We start from the raw sequence: 26,995 nt of genomic DNA, 5'->3' as shown, positions 1-26,995 counted from the left end.
TGATGTACCAGCTTTGTGAACATTTCCAATAGGTATGTTAGAACGTTCTAATTATTTTTAATGCCTAGATATGGATAACCAAGAGCTCTTGTACAGCAAATGTGAACCTTTGCTGTAGCTTTCTTTTGGTAGGAGTAGTGATTTATCACTCAAAATATGCCACCTACATTAATTGCATATGTTGTTGACTAGACTATGTGCAAATTAAGGCCTTTTAGAAGACTGTTTTATATTGGTTTTCATTAAGGGCTGAATTAAATTCCCAAAATAGAAGAATGTGGGACCATTATTCATACAGTCGTATGCCTTCGTGCTAGAGCTGATGAATGTCTTATAACGTTGGCCAGAAACTAATTTCGTGATGTCCTTCCTCTTTGTGACTTCATTCAGTTTGTGCTTGTACTCAAAAGTGACGTTAGGTTATATCAAGTTGTATCATCCTTAGTGATCTCTCTTTATGCTTTTAATTGCTCGAACTTACTGTTTCTCTGTTTGCTCTCTAAAAAAAACAAAGTTGCGTTTTCAGAAGTGGCAGAGATGCTGTGGCTCTAAGTCATGTACACCGTTCTTGCAGACAATCACTTTCCCCCATAGGTTAGAGTATGAGGTTTTCCTCATTTTCAGGTTTTAGATTTTCTTCTTTTTCAGTGCTTCACTAAGGTTTAGTCACTGATGTAGAGCTGTGCCTGGAATGTGTTTTTTGGGGTACAATTTTTGCTTTATGGCTGCCCTACAGGCATTTCTCTAGGCAAAAGATGCTGTATATTTCAAATGTGCTTGTCTTTGAAGACTTCCTTTAAAACTGAATTTGCAGTGTTGTTTTGCAATGGGATCATTACCTGTGAATTCATCTGTTATAAAATACAAAGATAATCTTTAAGGGTACTAATAGAGTCCTTGATTAAATCTGAACATAGGAGTGGCAGCCAGAGAAACTGCTCAGGCTTTGAAGACTTTGGCTCAGGCAGCACGAGGGGTTGCAGCATCTACTACCGACCCTGTGGCAGCACATGCCATGTTGGATTCAGCAAGGGATGTCATGGAAGGCTCTGCTATGCTTATTCAGGAGGCAAAGCAGGCCCTGGCTGCACCAGGGGATGCAGACAGTCAGCAGAGATTAGCCCAGGTAAGTTGGGACTTGAGCAGCTACATGAACTGTCAAACACCCAGTGAAATTACTTAGAACACAGCATTCAGTAATGAGAGAGAAGAACAGAAAATAAGGCTACAAGGAGTGTCAGCTTTCTGTTCCTTCCAGCAGCTCTCAGGTAGTAACATCACACTTATGTTAAGCCGTGCAGATGGTGCGACGTATGATATTTTAGGCATCTTTTAGAAAAATAAACTTATACAAAGATGCAGTTAACAACATTTAAGTAGGCTACTTGACTGCAAAAATGAAACAGCTGTTAAAATGCTCATTCTCAGGTGAAGGACCTGTATTCAGGTTACATTCACAGAGTGAATGCGTCTTTTCTACACATGGCACCACAGCCTGTGAAGACTTTAGGGAGTAATAGGCACCTTTTTTACTGGTTCAAAAAGTTCTGTAATTGGCCTGTATTTTAAGTAATTTCTTAAAAGGAGATATTTGTTTTACTCAGGACTTTGGAAAAAGTAGCATGCAAAGGGTTTCTGTGATTAGTATATGGTTAACTCCAGGGGCATTCCCTTACCTGCTGTGCTGCAGCATTTACCCCAGGCGCCAGGTGCAGCTGTGGAGCTGCCCTGCCAACATGATCCTGTCAGAGGGCTGAGCATAAATAATTACTGCCAGACTGCAGGTGAGCAAAGCAAGAAAGTTGCAAGCCTCAAAAAGGGTCCTGTTAGAATCGGAATGTAGGAAACGCCGGCTATAGAATGTGCCTCCGCTGAATGACCACTGAAGCCTTTCTCTGTGTGGATGTGTTTACTTATGTGTTGCAGGTGGCAAAAGCAGTGTCTCACTCCTTGAATAACTGCGTGAATTGTCTGCCTGGACAAAAGGATGTGGATGTGGCCTTGAAGAGTATTGGGGAATCTAGCAAGAAGCTCCTTGTTGATTCGGTAAGATGTCTTTTAACATAGAAATAAATTTTTGAGAACTGAAAAGCCCATCTGGGTTCCCCATGTAACAAATGATCATTTAGTAAATGTGCCCTAGGTGTAGTTCATACAAGTTTCTGTAAGTTTATGCAACTGTAAGTAGTGGCTGCTTTAGCTGAAATGCTGGTCTTCTGGTTTATGGGAAAGGTGAGATGTGGCTGTTGCTGGTGAAGGCAATATTAAAGTTGTTGTCATACATCACCATTGGTTTGTTGTTTTGAAAATGCCAACTCTGACTTAACATTTTGAAGAATATGAAAATTAGGAAATTATAATCCATCTCCCACCTAGAATTGATCAGTTTAAGGAGCAGTGTGGTCAGTCAAAGTTTGATGCATCTATGGTCATTTTGTGTAAGGAGAAGAGTTGTTTTATTTCTGTTTAACTGCATCCATGTCAAAACCAAACACCCTTCATGCACTGGTAATTTGCTGGGCAGCTATATGATTTGAATGGGGGGGGGGGGGTTGTACCTACCAGTGATCCTGCTACCCTGTGAATGAAGGAGGAATTGTATTTTGATATGTTTATGCAATGCCTTTTGGTAAAACCACATCAGGAGTTTAGAGTCGTCATGAAGAGCTGCCGGTACTTGTGTGGCACTCTGGAAAGCTTGTTTGTGGAAGTGACTGATGACTTGGAGACCAAAATTCTCCAACTTTGCCGCTTAGTTCGTCTCTTCAAATTTTGTAGTTGAACCATAAAACAGCGATCGTCATCTCTGCCCCTTGAAAGGCTTATGTGCTTGTAGGTCCCTTGAAAGAGACAGCAGGACTAAGGTGGTTGTATAGATTTCTGGTTGATAACTGTCCTGTAGTTGGACTATTCTGCATTCAGAACCAGATCACTAGCAGCCCGGTTGCAGTACTCCATTCTAGCTGGCATGTAAAGCTCACTACTGAATTGTGTTGAACCTTCCAGTCATGAAGGGCTGGTGTGACGTGACAGATGATAAAACGCGGTGCTTGGTCTCTTACAGCTACCTCCGAGTTCTAAGTCATTTCAAGAAGCTCAGAGTGAGCTGAATCAGGCAGCAGCAGACCTGAATCAGTCAGCAGGAGAAGTCGTCCATGCAACACGGGGCCAAAGTGGGGAACTGGCTGCAGCCTCTGGAAAATTCAGTGATGATTTTGATGAATTTCTTGATGCTGGTATTGAAATGGCTGGCCAAGCACAAGTAAGTTCTTTATCTTGCTAATTGGGACCAAGGATTATCTTGGGCGCAGTATCTTGCAGTGCAGTATCTTGGTTTTCTTGTAGTGCGGTACAATGTGCTAGTGTGAACCTATCCGAATATGACGGGTGGTATTTGTTATGAAGCAGTCTTCCATAACTGGTTATCTGGAGTGAAGTCAACTCAGCATTTGCATTTTATGCAGGATACTGGTATTTCTTCCTGTACCCAGACAGAAAAATGACTTCGTACTCCTCTGTCTAGTTTGGGCTGTTCACTGACTTGAGCTGTGTATCTGAAGGTACAAAGGTGTGCTGAACACTTCAAAGCTTATGGAAAGGGTTTTATTTCGGTAGAACTACCATGGAGCATAATTTATGTGAACACTGTGCAAATTTTAGCAACTTCCCCTGCTAATTTTCAAGTGCTTTAAGTAGAGGGAGGAAAAGATTCATTGATACTGCTCTATGGTGCGTGCTGCTGTGGACTTGCTACAGAGAAGAGCAAGCATTTGAGAAGGGCTGGCTAAAATGCCATGGATCTGACAGCAAGCACTTAGACTTCTGTTTAGTGATTTAAAATCTGGCAGAGTTCTGTTCTGATGAACTCTGTAACAATCAGGAATGCTGTCACATATTACCTGGCTTATTCCTAGTTGTCTAGGTACTCACTTGAAGTTGGAGACATCTCCTTCATTTTACCTTACTGGGTTTAGGTGTCCTGAATTACACTAATTGGTCATTTGGAGGTGATCTAGCATAACAAATGTCAGCACATAAAAAAGAATCATGTACCAGGAGAGGACCTGCAGAAAAAAGAATCTGCAAACTGTTTTGCCCTAGTTAGTAGGAGGAACATGCAAACCTAAGAAGTGATTGCCAGAAAGCCTTGAGCGTGCAAGTCTTCTGAAGTCATTTATGAAGTGTCTCCATAGACCAGATGTTTTGCAAGATATAGCCAAGTAGAGAAGATTGAACAATGACTGCTGATTATTCTCCATCAAAATTTAATCATTCGGGTTCCAGATGCATGAAGTGAGTTAGACACTAAATATCAGCTGATTCTCTGAAACTGAGCAGGGGTTATGTACCTTACTATCTTTTTAGCCGTGGGCCTCATTGACTTTTAGAATGTTTTGTCTGAGGAAATTCAGTGAAGGTAAAGGTCAAAATTATGCTACAAATAGCTACTTGAAAAGAGAATTTCAGCTGCTGATGACCTTCTGGCCCTTGGAGATTTGCTTATCCTGACAGAGGGGATGATAAGCACCTTATCAGCATTGGTTAACCTTAATTATTAATTGCTGATCTTTGAAAAGAGAGTGCCCTTCTGTTTGTGTCTAGTTATTTGGCCTGATCAGAAGGAATATCAGGTATTTTGGATGCCCAGTAAAATGTTGGGGTACACAGGAAGCAGAACGTAAAAGCTATTCACATCAGCTGAGTAATGTGCAACCTTTGTGCGTAAAACCCTGAACAGACTGTTAGAATGGATTCACTTCTACTGATCACTGACAGAAAAAAAAAGTAGCCTCAGCTATTTGCTGTGGTGATGCAGGAGTTCCCTGTCATTTATGTGTACTTAGTTTTTTCCTTTCAAGCAATGGCTTCAAAGTTAATAGAACATCCAAGTCAGAATGTTTATCAAAGCAGCCTTATAGAAATGTATCTTCTTGGGATAGAGAACCTTCTGGAGGGATCTCTCTGTGTGAGTAATACCAGTTGGATGCTGGAGAGCCAGTGGGTTACACAGAGGATGCTAGAATACAGTGTGTACACAGACTGAATAATGTGGATCAGTTGTGCCAGGCAGAGACGCATGAGAGTCTTGACAACAGAAGCATTGTTCAACAAGTAGTAAAGTTTCTCCGTTGCTCATTTGTGAATACTGCCATTGTTAGAAACCGAGCTATTTGTCATATGGGTTTCTTTTTCTGTTATGTAAGTGAAGCTAGAGGCACCTGTCCGGGTGAGCAGAGGCTCTGGTCCATGTCCTTCTCCAGGCTGTGGTGCCCTGTGTGTCAGTGGTTTCAGGTGGATAAACACAGTGTGTTTCCAAGTGTGGTTTTAGCACACTCTTTATCGCAAACTCTGCACTTAATGTTATGCTGCTGTGGCTTTCCAGACTAAAGAGGACCAGATTCAAGTAATAGGTAACCTCAAGAGCATCTCTATGGCTTCCAGCAAGCTGTTACTAGCTGCCAAGTCTCTCTCTGTTGATCCTGGAGCTCCCAATGCCAAGAATCTCTTAGCAGCAGCAGCAAGGTAAGGATGTGTTGCTCGCTTTAGGTTTTCCTAAGATACTTGCCTTTCTCTGTGATATTTAAAATGTGTTCATATATCCTTCTGCTGTTGACAGCTGAGTGGTTGGAAACTGCAGTTCTATTTAAATTAAAGTAGGCTGGAGGAAAACTGCTTATTTTGGAGTAATTCCTTAACTGACATAACTTGTTACCCTTGGTGGAAATAAAAACCAGAGTTGAAGAGTTGGCCTGTTTTTTTAAGTGAACTAGTATGTTTTACGTACAGTTTTGGGGTTTTTTTACCATATGTGTTCTGACAAGGCAGTAGATAACAGTAAGCCTCTCCATCCCTGGCAAAGAAAAGACACTGAATAATGTTCTTCCGTAGAATGTGCTTAAAGATCATGTTGTGGCTGCCTGTCACTAACAGTGTGTATGTGTGTGTGGTCAAGAACGCTGGAAGGGGTTAGATGCTGTGTTTACTTGGTGGAAGATACCCTTACTTCAAGGACTCAGCCATGCCCTGAATTTCATCTTCTGGACGCTGGTTCTCAGTCACAGGTGCTCTGTGTTTATGCGAAAAATAACACTGCACTTCAGTGTTTGACTGAGTAATTGTTTCTCCTTCGCTTTGTCAGATCTTTTTCACAATTTTTTCCCTCTAATTAACTTGTTATTCTGTTATCTAAGTTTGTAAATGGAATGTTCAAATATCAAACTGGAAGGGGGACTGCGGAAGGATAGACGTCACGCCTAGAAATGTCTACATTAAACTGGGTGAACATCTTAGATTGTGTGGATGTGACTTATAATATTGTCTTACAAAATGTTTGCACCCACAAAGATTTGCCTAGAGAGGAAGTGAGTAAGTGGAGACTGTTACTTGCTTGGGGATAATTTAGTTGGTGTTTGTCCTGGACCTTGGAATCATCCCTTTCTAATAGCAATAACTTTATTTTTAAAAATTAAATCCAGTCCTTTAATAAAGGATTTCTTAAAGCACTTATGCTACTTTTCTTTGTCATATTTGTTTAAAAAAATAAGAAACATATTCTGACATCATCTTGTCTCCCCAGAAGTAAGTAGCTTCTAGGAAAATAATAGGTAACCCAGGCGCACTGGTTAAAAGTGAAGAAGTTGCATGAGCTGGTGTTATTGCCGCCGCATCGGGCTGCTGCAGGTTTCTGCTTTAGGCTTGGAGCATTCCCGGTCGGCCTGCTGAGGAAGTTAAGTGTCCCCAGTGAAGCCCAGTTAGGTGTTAGTTTCTGCCAGGCTGGTCTTCCCTCTGTAGAAACTTTTAATAAACCAAGGGAGACAAGCCGTGTAGAGCCTTTAGACGTTCGATTTTGCCATGCTGTTGGCATGTGTATGTGTGTCTACATGATTTTACATAGACATCAGATTACCATGAAGAGTGCTAAGGAAATTTCCCTTCTCGAATCCTCCGTGGCTGCTCGTGACAAGCTTGCCAGGGCTCTGTTCTCTTTCCCTCCTATCATATGGTCAGGGTCAAGTATTTTTACTTTCTCTGTTCTCGTGAAAATAAAAAAAGTCACAGCGTCCCTTGCTTCCCCTACATAGGGTGGCTTATCTTCTCATTTTTCTTTCATCTTCCACAGTTCTGCAATTAATCTTCTTGTATTTTCTTTCCTTTCTTCCCCCTTTGTTCCAGCTATAATAGACACTCCAACTTTTCAGTACCTTTGGCCTCCTTGGGGAGCATTTTTCTTGATTTGCTCTGACCGACTCATAGGACTGCAGCAGTGGCTGAGTTCCCTGCAGGAAGGATGCAAGTGTTCATGTGCTGTATTTGATGAAAACAAATGTGGCTTTTAGAGCCCTAGCCCTCTTCCACTCTGGGGTTGATGTTTGAGGGGCCGCCTACCTGGTTCTGCTTCCAAATAGTTTTAAAAGTAATGCTTGTACATCGGGTGTATTCCCAGATACAAGTACTTGCTGTATAGTGATGATATTCTTGAGACCTCACTGCATTCTTTACAAAGCTGACAATTCTAATCTATTATCAGGTTTGGAGGTTTGTCTTTAATCACTGATATTCTCCAAGTGCTCACTTAGATTAAAATCAACAGCAGACAAGGTATTTTTTGCCTGAAGTATCTCTGGGAATTAATTAAATTAAACTTCTATTAAACTTCTATTTTTGCCATCTCTTCATATGTCTGTGTGCAACATTTTTCTGATGCATAGAAGTCACTGCTGTTCAGGAGGTGGAGAGCCCATCGTCTGCATTGACGTTATGTTGGTGAAGCCGTGTGTGTTCTTTTTCAGAGTTAGATAATAATTGTAAAAATACTTGTACATACACCCACACATTGAGTCGGAGCACATCAAGGATTAGTTAAAGAAAAAACCCAACTTGATAACAGACTACGTAAATATATAGCAGGACTCCATGTGTTTAATACAGTATGCCAGACAGGACACAAGACGTACATATGTGACAGTCCTAGAAGGCAGAGGAAGTTGGGGAAAATGGCTCCACAGTGACACCAATGCTCCTGAAAAGGGTAGGAATCTTAGTTAAACAAATACTACTAGTTTCCATTCTTTTTGCCCTGGAACTAAACACAAAACCTGGTGTATGTGTAATAATATGTAATAAGCACATTCTGTTGCCTTTTGTAACAGTACAATACCGTCCATCTAGGCAACCATGTTATTGATAGTACCAATCATGTTAGGAAGTGCCAGTTTTCTTAAAGAGAAAATAATCCAAATGCTATGCAGAGCTTTCAAGGCCAGAGGAAAGCACATTCTCCATGCACTCCAATTTCACTCAGTTTCTAATTTGCCGTGAGAAACAACACAAAAACCTTTGTTCTGCTGTAATGTCACCATACAAGCTAAAGTTTTGCAAATTGGTGACAACATGCCTAGCTATAGAAAAATTATCTTTGATTAATAACAGTGAACAGCAGACTTCTTTCTCCTGCAAGGCCTCTTCTTCTAGAAGCTACTTTCCTGGGTAGTTAGCCATTTAGTCTAAAATGAATGTAGTTATAATGAATTTTGCATAATGTCAGAGCACGAGTAGTGACTGTATCAGTCACGAATAGTGGCTGGATCTGCCAGCCTGCGTTTGCATGCACCAGGGCTGTGAAGTCCCATAGAAACGTAATGCAAAAATGTCTTGTTCTCTGTGGATCTAAACCTAAGGGAGCTGATGCACGTTGACTCAGAGAATATCAGTGATTAGTTAATGAGGAAAAAAATCAACTCGATAACAGACTGTAGAAATATATAGCAGGAGTATATGCGTGGGGGTGTGTAATACAGTATGCCAGACTAGACACAAGACCGCTAGCAAAGGCTATATAATATTACTTTACATTTAAAAATGTTTTGACTTACTAGGCACTTGTTTCTGTGTCTTTTAAGACTTCTGCTGCGCTAGTTGAGAAATGATTCAGTCAATCTCAGACCTAGAGAAGCGCTAAAATACCTTCTAGCAACCAAGTTACATCACTGTACTAGTAGCAGGTTGGCCTTGGCCCGCTGCTGTGTGGTGCTGCAGCTTTTCCTAGGGATGTTTTCCCAGAGGTGCCCCCAGCTCAGCTGCTGGGCTCAGCTGTGTCCCACAGCAGGTCTGCTGGAGCGGTCTGGAGCCAGCTGGGCCACCCCTGCAGCCACAGCCTCGCCACAGGTGCCAATACGCTTGTTGCTGTGAGGTGAAGCTTCTGTTTCTTCTGGACTAGCTTCTCAGTTGTTTGCACTGAAAGGGTAGATTTTTCGGGAGTGGATCACTCTCAAAATGCTTTAACAGGAATGGTTTTGCTCCCATGAAGCTTGTTAAAGAAGAGATAAACAGAGCTGAACTGTGTAACATACAGTTAATCCCCAAACACTGAAAAGAAAACATGTAGTAGAACATCAAAGTTTTAAGTCTTTACACAGTGTGTGGTTAATGAAACAAAAGTTTTAATAAAAGGAATAGTTTCACTTTTAAATATACCTTTTTTTTTTCCTCCACTCTCCCTAGAGCTGTGACTGAGAGTATAAACCAGCTCATCACGCTGTGCACCCAGCAAGCTCCCGGGCAGAAGGAATGTGATAATGCACTCAGAGAACTAGAGGTATTACTGCATTTCAAAAGTTCTTATGAATAAAAATGGGCCCCAAATGTTTGTTTCCTTTGGGGGTTTTGTCCAATTAGCTTCTGTCACTGTCTTCTCACTTGATATCTCTGGCAAGGGTTTTAGTTGCATACAACGTAAGCCTAGAACCTCTGTGAACATCTTGTAGTTTTGGCCAGAATTAAATTTGCTGCCCTGTCCCCATCTCCTCTTCCCTGCCCTCCAAAAGATACAGTTTATTCTTTATTATTCGTACTTACTGTGAATCAAGGAAGAGTCATGACAGGATGGATATTCCCACTATGAGCAGTGCACTGGGGGGAGCTGCAGTATCTTGATTTTTCTGCTTATAGAGTGTTATTACTGACATCCCACTTTAGGATGACATTCACCATCTTTTACCCTGCCATTTCTTAACATAGATTTTTCATGCCTTATATCTGCTTTGTCACAGCCAAGCTGATGTGACATGTGTGTCAATACAGGGTTTTGCAAGGTATGTTCTTGTTCATGAGTGAAATGCTTGGCTGGCCAAACAGTGGGTAGCAGGTCAGGTGAAAGACCTAATTCTGAGGTTGTGCCCTGACCACAGACACAGCTGTGCACAATAGTAGGAAATGGCCTCTTCTTAATTAAACTAAACATTTGTTGTCATGGTCAGAGCATCAAGGGATGACTGACCTGTGCAGGGAGCGTAACACACCTTCGAGCTTTTTATTTCTGCCCCTCGGTATCAAAAGGATACAAACATCATTGCAGTGCTTTTCAGGATATCATGAGCTTTTTTAATAGGCAAGTCCACAGTCGTCATCCCAAAATATTGCTAGGAGTTTGCCTAGGAGCTGCTTTGTATTTCCGAATTCTGAGCTTCTTGAGCTTAGAAGTGTTCTCGCCCTGGTTAGCAGCAGCAGCAGCAGGTCCAAATAGTAGAGAAAACTGGAAATGGGGCGGTAATGTAATGGGTGCGTGAAACCACTGCAGAGTACAGGGGTGGAGCAAGCAGGGGACCGAAGCGCCACTTCTCAGGATTTCCTGAAAGGTAATGGGGAGAGATCTGGAGGAGAGTGGGATGTGAAAGATGGGAATGCCCAGCTGATGAGCCGCAGAACGCTGAGAGCTCTGGGGAGAAAGGCAGGGCAGAAGAGCCTTAAGAAGCTATTGCAGAGGGTTCTGTGCCCAGACATGGCTTGCATGGCTTGTGAACACAGCCTGGGAAGGGCAGAAGGAGGATCTGCAGCATCTTAAACTTCAGGATATGCTTGCCTGAGAGGGACAGTTAGTGAGAAAAGCCTGGCTGTATGGAATTAGATTCATTTCTCAGAAAAGGGAAATGGAGGCAAAACCACATAGGCTTGTCACCAGACTGGAGATTCACATCAAAGTGACCTGATCATTCTGGGGGGAAAGCAGTCTTAACTTTCAGTTTCTCTTTACAATGATTAACTTGTTACCTCTTCCCTTCATTTCGTCAATTCATTGCCTACCCTTTCTAGTCTTCCCAAGGCTTCTGAAAAGTACTAAGTATTGGTTCTGCAGAAAAAGTGTGTCTCAGCTTGGATTTGATAGACTGTCAGTATGCTCTGCAGTCTTCCCTGGAGGCTGGAAAACTGTGCTTCGAGAGGACCTTACTGTCTGACCTCCAGTGAGGCTGCCAAACTTGCCCAGAATTTCAGCTGAAAGGATTAATGAAGGTGGTAGAGTAATAGCAAATATATGTCAGTAAGAAGTTTGTGCTGGCTTGTATTTTGCTCTTCTGTTTGCTTACATTCTGAGGGCTTCTGTCTCCGTAGCAGTGCAGGCGCTGCAGGAACACTGTTTGCTTTACAAATTGGGACATACAGATGGAGCACAACAGTGAAGAGTTGCTGCAGTAGTCTGTGAGAACTGAGAAGGAGATGAGGGGCAGCTGGAAATTGTTTTCTAGATATGACAACTTCTTCGCATCACCTTGTTCTCACAGCTTAATTGCTATAGGGCTTTCAGTTAGACTATAGCTTTTAAAAAGTAATAGCTGAGCTGTTAAAAATATTGTAGGTGTATGCTAATGTTAGGAGTTCCATTACAAGAAAAGTCTTAAGGGTTTTAAATCATGCCTAGATTTCCTTCAGGTGGAAAGCAAACGTCAGGTACAGAAGTTAGATACTACCTTTCTATACTTACTGATTTCACTTTCATCAGAAAGATTAAAAGTCCTTTCTGCCTGGTATTTGGCAGAAAATAGTATTCCTCCAAACTTGGGAAAAGGTGTATTGCAGATATTTTACGTATAAAAGAATTAGTCTGCTGCATTTTACAGCCTTTTACAAGTTCCGTTATATAAGTGCATTGGTTCTTCTCAAGGAATATGTGACTGACTTTCATGTTGTTGTTTCCAGGAATCAGAACCACCACAGTAAAGGAAATTAAACCTCCCCGGTATACGTAGTTTTGTGTGTTGGTGGAATCTGTTGGCAGTAGTAAGAGGCAGGCAGGCGGCTGACTTGCACTTAGTTTGGCAACCCTTTGTGTCTCTAGACAGTACTCAACAAATGGTAGCTGTTTTTTCTGTCACTTTTGTAATTCTATTTATGAAAATTAAAACAGTACTGAAAACGCATATTAGACTCTTGACAACTGACAGAAAACCAGATTAGCTCGTGTCAGCCAAGCTTTGCTAACTGACCATAGATCACTCGCCACAAACACAAGATAAACGCAGTAGCCTATAATTCCAGCAGATTCGTAGCACACAAATGTGTGGTTACTACAGGTCAGTTGACATAGGGTAGCATTTAACGTGTAGCACGCTCAGCTGTACACGAGCCCTCAGTGAGTGTGTAGTTTTGTTTGCTTGCTGGAGACAGTTGTAAGGTTACACTGGTATGAGCAGGATAGTTGTGATGGTCTGTGTTCTTCTCAGCTCACTGTTTCAGGCTCCATCAATAATCAGTTTCTTTTATTATTTCAGACAGTTAAGGGAATGCTGGATAACCCAAATGAACCTGTGAGCGATCTCTCATATTTTGATTGTATTGAGGGTGTAATGGAAAACTCAAAGGTAATTCCCTTTTCTCGCTTCTGTGCCAATTGTAAAGTGCATTTTGATTATTGGAAGTTTCCACATGCGTATCAAACATGTTAGAAACGCAGTACAGTGTTTATGGCTCAAATGCACGCTGCATTCCTTGATAAAACTCAGCCTGAGATGGGTCCCTTACAGGTACTTCGGTTCTTGGTCACTTAGAAGACATATTGCCTCAGTAAGAATTTTTTTAATTAAGTGGCTGGTATGCAATACTGCTAAAGTTTCCCCCTCTCTCCTTTTCTACCCAGTGCTAGACAGCATGTCATACATACTTCTGCGGTATATTTTGACTGCAGCTATGTTAGGATGGCCCAAAGCATAAACGGGAGGCTTGGCCATGAAATACTGGTGCAAAACAGTTTAGAGAAATATCTGAGCAACCCAGATATTCCAGCACATCAGAAAATCTGTGTGAAGTCTCTTAAGTTATTTTTAAACATACTGTGCTATACGTCTTTCTTTGAAGCTTTGCTTTTGGTGTCCTTACTATTTGATGTGTTGGAATTGTCTCAGATCCTTCCTCCTCTGAAAGAAAAAGCGCTTAATGGATGTGCATGTCATCTTGCATCTAATGCTCTACTGCAGTCACACCTGATGCTGAATTTTAAAAGAAAATAAACTCAGTTCAGTGGGAGACAGTGTGGGAATTAGTGTGTACTCTGACATTCAGCTGGTTCCAGCAGAGTAGATGCAGTTTTATTTCCACTGAGTTTCAGTGAGTTTGGGGGCAGAGATGATCCGGGATGTCTCCACAGCAGCTGCGGGACTGGTTCTCATGTTCTGCCATCCGTGACATGCACGTAGCGGCAGGCTAGCTGTGATGACTCATGGATGATAGCAAAAATAATGAGCATTAATTCTGTATCCTCATAGTCATTTGCACTATAGTAGTGTATATGTTTGTCACTGTCAATCCAGCGTTGATCTGCATGCCTTACCCCTTACACCGCACAGAGGAATGTGCCCAATTCAGTGAAGTCATTAGCTAAAATTTCTGAAAGCCAAGTCAAAGAGATTTGTGGGCTAGAACTGGCTCAAGGCCAGGAATTACTTGCCTTTGAGTGGCCCAGAAGCATATTGGGAAGGTAACTTTGTTTTTTAATTTCTGAGGTTCTTGGAGAATCAATGGCGGGCATTTCCCAGAATGCAAAAACTGGGGATCTTTTAGTCTTTGGAGAATGTGTTGGAGTTGCATCCAAGGCTCTCTGTGGCCTCACAGAGGCAGCAGCTCAGGTAAGCTACTGAAGTCTGTAAAGCAAGTATGTGGTTTGGGGTTTGTAGCAAGCTCATGTGGGTGGGTATATCTGAGATTCGTTTCTTTGTGGCCAAACAAATGATGACTTTGTACTAGGTGGCGTGCCCTGTGTAGGTCCACAGACATTGTGCGTACGCTGCTGTACATTGCAGAAGCAGCAGAGTGCACTAACAGGCATGTTTTTATGTGGAAGAGAAATGGCATCAAGAAGGAAACTTTCTGAGGATAAAGCAAATGTCAAAGCTGCATAATGTTTGCAGCTCAAGCTCTGAACTATTACATCCTAGAGAAATGCACAAACCCCAGCTGCAGTTAAAATGAATTAATCAAATTTGATTTAGTTTGTAAAAATTCATAAGGAGCACTACTAATTTCAGACTTTTGAAATAATAAGCAACCTGTTTCAGCTGTTCAGATACTTTCTGAATAACCAAAATTCTTCAGCTACTACAAAAAATTAGTCTGGAACCGGTCACTGTGGCTTTACTGATCTGATAACTGAGTGACTTGAACTCCTGTAAGCTGATCCAGCCTCTTCAGTGAAGGATTTGGCTGGGGGGGTCATGCTCTGCATCTGGAAACCACTTCTTGATTTCCCCAAGTACGGAATGTCTCAGTACGGACTTAATCTCCTCCACATCTAACCCTGCGTTGCCTTACTGGCACATCAAGGTGACAGATAATTGTATGTGCAATAGAAATTCATCCGGAAATCTTCAGATACGGTCTCGACAGTTCCTCATTGTGGAGAGGCATGAAACTTCTATTTAATTGAAAAAGAAAGTTTGGCCATCGGACATCTTGAGCTGCGGTGAGACCGGCAGCTGCAGGCTTGCTGGGCGCTACGCTCCGCAGCAGTGCGTTTGCTGTGAGTTGGATTTCTGCTGGGGCTTGGTGAAAGCCCTCAGTGCCTCCAGCTGTGGCTAATCCCGTAAATAATTCTCTGATGTGTGTGACCCCTAAAGCTGTTTCCATGGGCTATGCAAGTGAAAAGTGTTTCCGGGTACCACCTACTTAAACAATGGACAGTTTTGTTTTGCCTAAATAAATTTCACAAGTGTAAAGGTAATTTTTCTTGGTTTCAGAGGATTCTGGGCATTTACTACTAAAAAAAGTGGTAATAGTACTTCACAGTGTGATTTCTGGATAATCTCTGACCCCCATGTGCTATGTCACATTTGCAAGCTTATCAAAGAACCAAGACAGATTTCGAATTGTTTCTTAGGATTGTTTTCTTCCTTTTCCCATTTCTAGGCTGCTTACCTGGTTGGCATCTCGGATCCAAACAGTCAGGCTGGTCAGCAGGGTCTTGTTGACCCCATTCAATTTGCCAGAGCCAATCAAGCAATCCAGATGGCTTGCCAGAATTTGGTAGATCCAGCAAGCAGCCCATCACAGGTGATTCCCGAGGACTGCAAGGAGCCCGTCGGTGTTAGGACGCGTGACTTGGCTTTATTTTTGACCAAGCAAAGGAGATTCGGTTTGAAACTTTGCATGGCTTCGAACGGCGACTTTGCCCAGCTGGAGTAACGGTCATGCTCCTGTGACGTCCTGCTTGACAGTTTTTTGCCATCTGTTTTTGCAGGTATTATCAGCTGCCACGATTGTGGCCAAACATACTTCGGCTTTGTGCAACGCTTGTCGCATTGCTTCATCGAAGACGGCAAATCCTGTTGCCAAGAGACACTTTGTGCAGTCTGCCAAGGAAGTTGCGAACAGCACTGCTAACCTGGTTAAAACTATCAAGGTACAAACGCTGCTCAATGGTGCTTCCTTCTTCCTCTGTGGGTTTGCTGGGGTTTTTTTGTCTGTTTTTTTTTTTTCTATTGACACAGAATCTGAACAGTTAAAAATATCTTTTTACCTTCTGTGATATGTATGGTTGTAAGAAATCATTAATTACTCTTTTGAAGACCTGAACTGGGGGAACATATTCAGTGGTATAACTGTGCCATAATCAAGAGGGAAAGAATTGGGCAATATTTATTAGTATTAGGAGAGGCAGCTGGTCCATCCGGTGAGAGACACCTCTGTGTTGATGTATTTAATGAGCTTGCACCATAAGAATAATTTGCAAACAACTGAATGTGAAGGTTTTTAATGGTGTTACGTTGCTCAATATCCAGAGGTTTCTGACAGCTTTACCATATTTAAAAGGGGAAAAAATAAATAAAAAATAATACTGGGAACTAAACAGAAGCCATTTATGTTCCTGCTGTTTAATAGTCTGCTGTTAATAGTAATCTTTTCCAGATACCTGCCTGCAATTTGGCAGGAGGTAGTTTTTCCTCATGCAAGCAGAAATAATGCGTGTTAAACTGTAGAGATTCTAAACCCTTCTGGAAGACATTAGCTGATCTGCTACTGAAAGCTTTTAAAATAATTGTGCTCTTAGGACTGGAAGGTTCCGTTACGTTACACAGAAGGTCCTTCATATTGGAATCTTTCCTATGAGAATATGAAAGGGATCAGCTGACTCATGAAAATTATTGGCTTGCTTATTGGCAATTATTGGCAATAAATTATTGGCTTGCTTAATTTGGTGTGTTTTGTTTTGTTTTTTAAATCTGTCTATAGGAAAGAACCATCTTGTTAAGCCACTTCCACTCTTTGGAGCATGAGGTGCCGAGACACAATTTATGAGTCATCAGAGTGCAATGATAGAAACCCCTTATTTAGCCTTGTGAGGCCAAGCAGTGGTCTTAAGTTTAGGGACAATAACCAGCCAAGGAAAGAAACACAAGCTTAACACATTCTTTGCATCAGCCTTGTTTATGGAGGAACTTTCAAATGTCATAAACACATAACAGTTTTAAACCTTGAAGAATTAAACTATTGTATTTCAATTTTGCAAAGACACCCATTCAGACAGAAGTCAACCTTGATTTAATTTCCAGGCCTTGGATGGTGATTTCTCTGAAGAAAACCGCAACAAGTGCAGAATCGCTACTGCACCTTTGATAGAGGCGGTGGAAAATCTGACAGCGTTTGCTTCAAATCCAGAATTTGTCAGCATCCCAGCACAGATCAGTACAGAGGTAAGGCTGGATGTTGCACCACCACCCTCAGGAAGTTGGAAATGTTGAGTTAATTGCATGTCAGGAGAGAGGAAGCGAGTGCGGAGTGCTGACCCTGAAGCGTCTCCCTGTGTTCCTGGGTGTTCGCAGGGCCTTCTGCTGTCTGTCACTTCACCTCTGAGCTTGAATTTTGTACCAGTCGGGTAAAAACAGGCTACAGTAAGCACTGCCAGTCCCCTGAGTAAAGGGATGCAGTACAGGTGACTCGTATGTCTTGTTAGCCGAGTTCCTCCATGTGAGAAAGTAATAAATATCCCTTTTTCCCTCAAGAGCAGCTTCAACAAATGGAACCTGATTAGTTCTGGAAAGGACTGAAGGGACATTGCTGGGTTTTTTCCCATCGAAAATGATGTGGTCATGATGACAAGAAGCAGGTTTTCTGGGAAGAACAGCTTCCTGTGGGCCTTCTGTACTTTTTTCCCCAAGTTGTCCATCCTCAATCCTTGTAACTACAATAGAATAGTATTTAAAGTAACTAGTGAAGTTTGGGGGTTTTGGGTGGGGTGGGGGTGGGATAAATCTTTCAAGCTTCATAAAAGCTGCAAAGTAGAGGTCATGTATTGTTACTGTCTGTCCAGCTGCTCCTTCCTGCTTTTGGAAGCCTTCATTCCAGCTGGCAATACCAGATGATGCTGGAATTGTTGTGCTCTTAAAGTTTTGGGGCTGTAAGTGACACCAAATGTAAGCCTGTCCTCCAGACCTAGGGCATCTGCATTTGCCAGGTGACCAGCCATAAAATAAGTATGGAGACGATGACCCAGTTAGAGTTTTTGTTGGAGATTGCAAGTTTTCTGACAAATAACTTTTCGTTTCGATGGTATCTCCATAATCTACAATTAGACAGTATCATTGTTTTCTCCTGTTTCTCAGTGGATGGTGCCTTTCTAAACTTGACGACTGTTCTTGAGTGCGTTATAGAGGCAGTGGTTGGGCTGCGATTTTTAGTAGTATTTCAGTGTTCTCTATCCGTGAATATAATAGTATGGGACAAGAAATGATAAGGCCATTTTAATACTGTTAATTAAACGGATTTTTAGGAGCAGAAAGTGCGGATGAACTCAAATAATTATTTAAATGCTCTTTGTGTTCTTGTACACAGGGATCACGAGCACAGGAACCAATTCTAGTTTCTGCAAAAACGATGTTGGAGAGCTCATCTTTATTGATCAAAACGGCTCGTTCTCTGGCTATCAATCCAAAAGACCCACCGACGTGGTCCGTGCTAGCCGGACATTCCCATACCGTCTCAGATTCTATCAAGAGTCTTATCACCTCCATCAGGTAGGTCTCTTGTGGTAACAAAATTGTAGTAATAATTGAGCAGCTGTTCATAAAGAATAATACTGTACGGCTGCTAGCACTGTGGCATTTTTGATGAATGGAAATCAGTTATTCTGTGACACACGGTATCTTCCCAGTTGCACTGGATGTTTAATGGTCATTGATGACTGCAGCACTCTGCAGCGTAGGGCTGTGTTCTGTTCTCCTTCCCTGGTCCCACCTCCAATTCAGTTTAAGGTAAATGTAATAGAGAATGCTGTAGAATAAAAAAATGTAGCTATTATTACCTCCATCCAGATCATGTACCAACATACAATATGTGGAAAACAGCATTATTTTTTTTAAGGTCTGTCAGTGTATATATTACCTTTGCTTTCTATTCTTTCCTCTGTTGAGTTGCAAGAATACGTTAGCAAGAAGTGAATATTCTTTATTTTTTGTACTAAACCTGTCTGTCCCTTTCTTAATGTGAATTTTAAAGTGTAGTTCTATACTTAACCTCTTCATATTGATTAAATCAAAATGGTTTGGAAATGGTGGATTAAGGAGTGTTTACAGTTTTGTTTATCTTTGATAATGATTGTACTGAAATAGCAAACTGCATGTCAGGACAAAGTACTCGAAGACTAACCTTCATTAAAAGGCACCTGGGACTGAACGTAACACCCTGTACCTACCGAATTGTTTTCCAAGACAGTCAGTCACACTGCACAGAAAAATGAATATTTTTTCCAGGTGTCTGTTGTGTTTTCATATTAACCTTCATTATTGGGCCAGTTTGGCCATCCCGAGGAGGCTGAATTCGCACTTTTCTTCTGAAGCAACATTTTTTTGTCTATCTAGACACTGGGAAAGGAGCGATAAGTCTGTGAAAGTGCACAGAGCAGTCTGTACATGTATCAAAATCCTGTAGGTAGAACAAAGCTGCCTTTTGTCCTTGTTGCTGTCCTGCCATGTGCTGTATGCACTGCCAGGTGATGAGGTACCCCTGTGTGCCCTCGGCAAGGAGCCTGCCTCCTTCCTACCATGCTCTGCTGACTGTCCCTGTCTTTCAGGGACAAGGCCCCCGGCCAGCGAGAATGTGATTTCTCCATTGATGGGATCAACAGATGCATCAGAGACATTGAGCAGGCCTCCCTCGCCGCGGTCAGTCAGAGCCTGGCCACAAGGGACGACATCTCAGTTGAGGTAAGGGAGGCGGCACAGCAGCAAACAGTGATGCTGAGCAGCCTCGCTGGCCCCGCAGCCATTGACAGGTTGGAGCTGAGCGCTCGGCACTCTGCTGCCAGTGAGGGGAGAAGTATCCTTACTGGAATCTTTCTGGGCAAAACCACATGCGGGCCAGAGTGATCACTTCTGGGAAAACACCCGAATCACCAGGCAAAAGCAGGGGTGGAAGCAGTTACCTTTGACCACCACCCACATACATTATTCTGCCTCCCTGTGCTGACAGTATTGCTCTGGTGTCTTGCCACGTGGAAGTCACGATGTTTCTGCAACTAATCTTATTACTAGAAATCTGGTGATGTGAATGTCAATGTTATTTTTCTTAATGCCTGTTTTGTCATTAAGTGACATCTGGAGTTGGTGTTGATACAGTCTTATTAAAAAAGCTTCCTTCTGCCCCTGCCCCGACCCCCCTGCCATGCCACCCCTGGTAATGGAGACCAATCCTGCCCTGTTCCATCGAGGAAGGGCCATCCATCGTGCCAGACTGCCTGCCAAAGTCAGCAAGTCGTGATCAGATTCTCAGCTTGGTACTTAGTGTCTCTTTGCACTACAGCTTCCTGAAATTACCTGTCCGTTTGTGTATTCCCAGGGTTTCTTTGGGCTGTAACACTGCATACTAGAAGCATCTCAGACTAAATGAAGCTATACAAAAGAAGTTATCACAGGAAATATGTCAATAGAGATAATTCTTTTTTATTTAAATGATGAAGTCATCTTGGACACAGTGTCGAACTGAAATAAACATTACTGAAAATGGTCGTTATTTATAAAGCAGCACAGGAATGGAACAAAGTGCAAAAATAGTATTTATTTTCTCTTGCATTTCATGAGAGGGAGCTAAATCCCGATGGCTGCCAAGATATGAAGTGCCTCTGAATTAAAAGCCAGTATTTATGTCTCAACAAGCTCAGTAATATGCTTTTCTTATGCTCCTGTCCCACAGACAGTGTTCAGGAGGTCAGTCCTCATCCCTGCCCCTCAGAGATACTGTATTTTTCCTTTGTCTTTCCTTATCAGCGAATTTCTCCTGCTAGCTTTGAAGTCTACAGCAGCGCCTTGTGCTCTTGTGCTGTATTGTCTGCTTTGAAGAATGTTTCTTCATGTTTAAAGCTGAGCTCCTGCTGGTTTCTCTGATCAGTGCAGTGATACTAAATCTTCATCGGGGCAAGAATAGTTTGCAGGGAGAGGAGGGGTTGGGCACGCTGCGGTGGGAAAGGGCACCCACTCCTGGGCTTGCTGCTGCAGCTGGAGTGGGAAGGAGCCCTCTCCTCCCCCTCTCTCCCCAAACGTGCCCTATAAATCTGAAGAGGAACAGGCCTGTCTCGGGGCTCTTGTCGGAACAGGGTAAAGCAGAAAAAATGAGCAAGTACGTAAAGAAAGCTGACAGCATGGATCTCTGCGTCCGACTGTAGTGGGTCATTTGTACAGCATTCTGAGTACATCTGCTGGTCTGGGGGTGACTGCTGTGGTATGGTACAGCTTGATGAAAGAACAGCTGTAATAGTAACTGACAATTTCTCTTTGTATTAGGCTCTACAGGAGCAGCTGACATCGGTTGTCCAGGAGATTGGCCACCTTATTGATCCCATAGCTACTGCAGCTCGGGGGGAGGCAGCTCAGCTTGGCCACAAGGTACTGTCCTGCCGTTATGAAAGTACTTGAAATCTCAAACAGCTGGATGTTAGGGGAGACCATGATTCAGTAGATTTTGTAATTCCTACAAAAAAGCAGAAGAAAGCATGTGGAAGGAGGAAAGATCTGGGATTTCCAAATACTTGGAGCTGAGACCAAATAAACCTGTTTATGTTTTGGGCCATAGAAAAGATATTTTCACCAAGGTTTTTGGTGAGGGGTACAGGGAAAGGGTGAATGAAAAAAGGGGAGAGAAGAGCAAAGATGGAAGGGCAGAGCGCAACGTTACAGGTCTCCCTACCTCCTGCTGTTGCAGCCAGCAGCTGCGCATGTGTGTAGGTTCTTCTGTCTCCTGTGCTGTGGGGCCTGGAGCCCATCACACTGCAGGCTCCTTCAGCAGGTCACAGTTACGGTTTGAATACATACATACCGCAGCGTGCGGCCCCCTGAAGAAGTCTGGCAAAGTTTGTCAGATCCTACCTTGATCTGAGGTCCTTGCGTAAAACGCGCGACACCATTTCTCAGCCAGGTCGTGACGAAGCGGGGAGGGAAGTGTAGGATACACAGAGGTTACCTCTGGCCTTTGGAGGCCCATCTCCTGAGCGGCTTCTGTGGTCTGAGCAGAGGGAGTGTTAGATTTCGAAGGAGGAGTGTGATGTGCCCGCTTTCCACCTCCTGAGCAAGGCCCCACTGATTATAAAGGGAGTGTGGGCTTTATCAGGAAAAAAGCTGATTTTGAACTGCCTTGAGTTTCAGCCCCTGCTGCAGATTTTTAGGGACTGGGAGGGAAGAAAGGCTTATAACAATCTTGCATGGTATTGTAAGCGTTGTGTGAACACATCCCTCTGGTATATGGAGTGTAAGTATGGTAGAACTTGTGCTTATTGGATCTCTGTCCAAAAATTAAATACTACAACAGGTGTAAAGAAGTGTGTATTATTTCATGTAGTTACTACAAGAGTTTAGTAGTTTCTCAGATGTAATTCCTCATTCTACAACATATTCTTGAGAGAAAAATAAAAACAGGTTTTCTGTGTCAGTGCATTTAATACTGGAAAGGAATCACTGTGTTAGTGTGAAAGCTCTTCCAGAGTTGTACCCAAGTAGCTCCATTTAGCTTCGGGTAACCATCAGATACTTCCTAACCTCTCCACTACTTGCCATTTGGATTCTCAGTTTACCTGGCCCTCTGAGGTGTACAATAAATCAGGATTGCTAAGATACAGGTCGTTAGGGAGTCACATTCCTCCTCCACTTGTTAGGTAAATGTTGATAAAAGTTGACTGCTTTTCTTGAGCCTGTTTTTCCTGCTGAACACAGAAGAACCTTTCTGCTGTTTACTTTGACGCAGTCTAAAAGACCTTATGTTTGTAAAATAATTTCTGAGCTTTTGGTGGTGTTTTTTTTTATTTTAACCCTCTGAGAAACAAAATAGAAAAAGAAGTCTAAATCTTAAATTTTATTGGCTCCTAGCTATCCACATAGTCATTTAGATGGAGTAAACCTTTCAATATCTCATCCTCCACATGAAGTACACCTGTTTTTCTTCCCTGTGCCAGCCTTCAAAAGCTGCTTTTTTTGTAAGTACGCACACTTGAACTTTGGAGGCTTCAGGTGTACCAGATAGTGCCGCAGCGGGCGCTTGGTTCGTGTGCTGTGGGGTAACCGGCCCAAAGCAGTACAGGGGGTTTGCATCCAGTAAAAACGGTAAAAGCAAAGCCTCATGGATTTCTGACAGGAACTATGCACTGCTGTGGTTTTGTAGGTGTGTCAGGTGACAGGTAGACTGTAAAAATATTCATTCACATTAAAATAGTCACGTATTTTCTTAGAACGTGCGTATAGCCAAAAGCAGGTGTTTCCTCAGAACAAGTGTAAATCAGTTCAGAAACTGTTGAAAAGCAGAAGACACCGACTCCATGCATTCTGCAGACTAAGGCGCAGCGACAGAAGCTGCTAGCAGAGCTGTGTCTTTAGCTATCGCCGGCAGTGTAGTGAGCCCAAGTGAGGAACTGGGGGGGAAGTGCAGTGGGCTCGATGTGTGGCCTGTGTAGCCTGCCTGTTCCAGTTGGCCAGTGCCTGCCATGGGCCGCAGGCTAGCGCTTATCCACCCTTAACTCCTAGGCTCCTTTTTAGCAGCAAGAGACACAGCGGGGCTGGGCCAGGCGGCTGTCCTAGCGTAATACAGGGCGAGGTAATGATCAGCAGGAACAGCCAGCAAACTGCCGACAGGTGCTGAGAAAGAGGCAACAATCCGTCCAGTCATAACCAGTTTGGTAGCTTCTGATTGCAGAAGGTATGCAAAACCGAAATGGATGATCAAGCCATTGTGTTTGCTCATCGGGAGTGACGAACTGTGTCTTGAGGCAGTGGTAGCCCTTGTGCCCACTCTGGTGCCTTACCCAGCAAAGAGCCATCCAGGGCTGCACTGGAGCCCAAAGAGGGTTTGAGAAGTTAGGGAGCGAAGGCTGGGAATACGAGCAGCCCCTGAGATGAACAGAGCGTCCCAAACGCAGCGTGGTCTCATTTGTTACCTGCTCTCTGCAACAAAGGCAGAGAAATTCCTGCCTTGCACAGAGGAGGCACTTGTCATGGCTGCTCCTAAGTAGTGTGCACTACCTGCAACCGTCTTGAAAATGATTTTGTCTGGCCTCAGGGGACCGTGTGTGTCTGAGGGAGGAGATGTGTATCTTTCTCAGGCAATTTGAAGGTGAGGGAAGACAGAATCACACAGGCACAGAATACAAACCGACCACTGTGCCATGTTAGGACAGTGTGCTGCTGGAGCTACCCCACGGCCCGATGGTGGCCACGAGGCAGGCTTCCCCTTGGCTGCACCTGAGAGGCAGGGTTAATGGCTTTCTGTGGTTGTTCTGGCTCTCTTAGGTAACACAGCTGGCAAGTTACTTCGAACCCTTGGTTTTAGCTGCAGTTGGCGTGGCATCCAAAACACTAGATCATCAGCAACAGATGACCGTCTTGGACCAGAGCAAGACGCTGGCAGAATCCGCCTTGCAGATGCTGTATGCTGCCAAAGAAGGGGGGGGAAACCCCAAGGTATGGCTGCTGTGTGTAACTAAGGGGTTACTGGAGAGGGGAAAGGACAGGCAGGACAGAAAAAACCAGCACCTACCTGCTGCAGGGTCCAGGGACCCAGTGAAAATGACTAAGTGATTCCTGTTCAACATTGTGTTTTCTGGTCTAAGCGAGATTTGTTCTGCTGACATTGCTGTCAGGTTTAGCTTCTCATCTTTGACCTGAAAGGGGATTTTCAGAGCTGTTACTGTATTGTCTTCATTAATTGCACTTTCAGTTTGTACATTTTATGCACAAATCAGTGCTCTGATGATCGCTGTTGTCTCATTTTCTCTCTTCCAGGCATCCCATACTCACGATGCAATCACGGAGGCCGCTCAGCTGATGAAAGAGGCAGTGGATGATATCATGGTTACCTTAAATGAAGCTGCAAGTGAAGTAGGCATGGTTGGAGGTATGGTAGACTCGATAGCAGAAGCGATGAGCAAGGTGAGCATAGAAATCCAGACCCGTTTTCGTTTTGCACTTGAAAGTCGATCCGTGCTGCAGGGGGTTGGAAGAGCTGCTGCTGCTTGACGTGATGGGTGGCAGCTGCTGCGCTGTGCCAGGGAACTGAAGGATTCTTTGATTTTGCAGATTGTGAAATCAAGCTGACATGGGCTGTGGTGCTCACGTTAACAGCCTGCATGGTACCTGTCAGTAGAATTACTACAGAACATTTTTATTGAGCAGTATGCTGATATTTAGCTGCAATCTTAGGTCAACTGGCCTTTTATTTTTGCTTGCTTTTCCTACTTATCTTTCATGTTAGTCTCCTAATTGATCAGCAGGCCAACCTTGAAGCAAACTGCTTTCAGAGAAGATGTTGAAGCCTGAAGTGCTCTGCTATGCTTTGTAAAGTATTCTACTGAAATGTGTAGTTGCAAAATGTAAATGAGTTCAATCCAAATAGTTTTGCTATCTCAAGTTAAAGGTGTGCTGGAGTGAAGCCTTTACCACACAAAGGAATCTTACATTATCTTCTTGCAGGAACATTTTGTTTTGTAACTGCTGCACTTTCTACATCAGCCAAGAACTACAGGTGGTTCGACCTTGTGTGAGAGGGTGGCTTTTGCTCTTGAAAACGCTACACTGTAAATTCTCTGCATCTTCCATGCTCATAACACAAGCTAAAGTCTTTTCTGAACTTCTCTGTGCATCCTGGTGCACTCTCTTCACTTGCGTATTTTGTGAGAGACAAGATTATAAAAATGAACATACAAAACAATACAATGAACATATAATACAATAATATAATAATACAGTATTGTTACATGTAGAGTATGCTATTGGTTGTGACCTTGTTATTTCTGCTGTATTTTTCCCTCTTTCTTGCAGCTGGATGAAGGTACACCTCCAGATCCCAAGGGGACATTTGTTGATTATCAGACCACTGTGGTGAAATATTCTAAAGCCATTGCTGTAACAGCACAGGAAATGGTAAGATACTTGATTAGAACTAAGTACACACTTTTCTGCATACATAAGGAACATATCTAAGGAACATGGAATGATTTGTACAGGGCTGTGAAACACTTTATAATGATAATTTTCAATAACCTTATCTCTTCAGGGGTAACAGAGCAAAGGAAGTGATGATTTTGTCAATTTTAACTCGTGGCTATTAGTGGCTTGATCATAGGGGTAGCCCTCTGCAGTGCTGGATTGTGTGGTGGCTCTTCTGCGCAAATACTTCCTATTTGGTTCATTTTGTATGAGAAATAAAAGGAAAACATTTCACCTGTGCACTTTTTCATCAGACTGCTTAATTGTCACAGAAATACCACCTGACATTTATTGAAGATTCAGGTTACCCTTTCACACTTGCTGTTTTATTTAGCCTGTGAACTAACACCAGTATTTTCAGACCCCTGTAATACTTACAAATGAATGCAGATCAGCATCTCAAATTGTTCCTTTCTTGCATTTCTGTGATATACCTGGGTTTAACAAAAGAAAAAAGGACGCTTGTTGAATTGAGATTTTCTTCGCTCATGTTTCACATTAATGTTTACCTTGGCATGTTTGCCTTTTGAAGGGTACTTCCATTGCTGGCTCATTTTTAAGAGAGGCAAGGGGACTGTATGTGTATGCTACAGACAGGATTTGTTACAAAACTGATTGCTGTCGCAGTTGATGATTCCGCTATCTATGACATTGCAGCTGATTGGCAAGAAGTATAAATTTGTCTAAAAACTAGTTGTGCCTCAAGGATGGAATTCCATGGGTTTTACTAACATAAATCAGAGACGGAGGAAATAATCTCTGTTAAAAGGTAGGCTTTTTCTAAAGAGAGAGTCAATCATTACACTGACATTCTACCGAGGCATTCCACGTAAGCCTACCTATTTCTCCTTGGTCCTTTTCCCATATCATAGATGTATTTTGCATCAGTCCTTGCATTTTTTCCTTTTTCATGCTCCCACGCCACACCAGCTGAGGCTGATGTAGGCTAGCTCACCTCTGACGAAATAAGGTGTCTGCGACACACAAAACCCGCTTCTCCACCCCGTCAAAGTGACTGTGTGCCCAGCCCCTCACCCCGCTGTGTCAAAGAGTGAGTTACCATTGCTAACTGCTGCTCTTTGATTACTCCGTATGTTCTGCGAGTGCCTGGTTACCATGACTCTAATAAAGCATGTTTGCTTGAGTTTCCTCATGGAATTCTTGCTGGAGGACAGGCCCCTTCCAGGGCAGGTGGTTTACCCGTTTCATCAGTGTGGCCAAACAAATGAGTGGGCTTCAGAGCTGGAGTGTATTAACAAATTATTCTCATGCCTGTCATT

The 26,995-nt window shown here is 42.9% G+C and overlaps 1 protein-coding gene across 5 annotated transcripts in view; it reads left to right on the top strand.

Moving 5' to 3' along the window:
- The window catches only part of TLN2 (talin 2), a 206,220-nt gene that overhangs the window by 131,138 nt on the left and 48,087 nt on the right, over positions 1 to 26,995 (top strand). For all 5 annotated transcript variants that reach the window (XM_080395552.1, XM_080395551.1, XM_080395553.1 and 2 more), the window contains 16 exons: positions 918 to 1,126; positions 1,927 to 2,046; positions 3,065 to 3,262; positions 5,384 to 5,523; positions 9,502 to 9,595; positions 12,543 to 12,632; positions 13,770 to 13,892; positions 15,169 to 15,312; positions 15,500 to 15,661; positions 16,812 to 16,952; positions 18,091 to 18,272; positions 19,328 to 19,460; positions 21,033 to 21,134; positions 24,021 to 24,191; positions 24,513 to 24,659; positions 25,548 to 25,649. In XM_080395552.1, coding sequence (XP_080251678.1) covers positions 918 to 1,126; positions 1,927 to 2,046; positions 3,065 to 3,262; positions 5,384 to 5,523; positions 9,502 to 9,595; positions 12,543 to 12,632; positions 13,770 to 13,892; positions 15,169 to 15,312; positions 15,500 to 15,661; positions 16,812 to 16,952; positions 18,091 to 18,272; positions 19,328 to 19,460; positions 21,033 to 21,134; positions 24,021 to 24,191; positions 24,513 to 24,659; positions 25,548 to 25,649 — 2,258 coding nt within the window. The remainder of the gene's footprint in view (positions 1 to 917; positions 1,127 to 1,926; positions 2,047 to 3,064; positions 3,263 to 5,383; positions 5,524 to 9,501; positions 9,596 to 12,542; positions 12,633 to 13,769; positions 13,893 to 15,168; positions 15,313 to 15,499; positions 15,662 to 16,811; positions 16,953 to 18,090; positions 18,273 to 19,327; positions 19,461 to 21,032; positions 21,135 to 24,020; positions 24,192 to 24,512; positions 24,660 to 25,547; positions 25,650 to 26,995) is intronic.

Source organism: Falco punctatus, assembly GCF_963210335.1.
Source record: "Falco punctatus genome assembly, chromosome: 7".
In the NCBI taxonomy this organism is placed as follows: Eukaryota; Metazoa; Chordata; class Aves; order Falconiformes; family Falconidae; genus Falco; species Falco punctatus.
The sequence above is the reverse complement of the archived record's forward strand: the minus strand, read 5'-3'. Positions and strand labels throughout refer to the sequence as shown.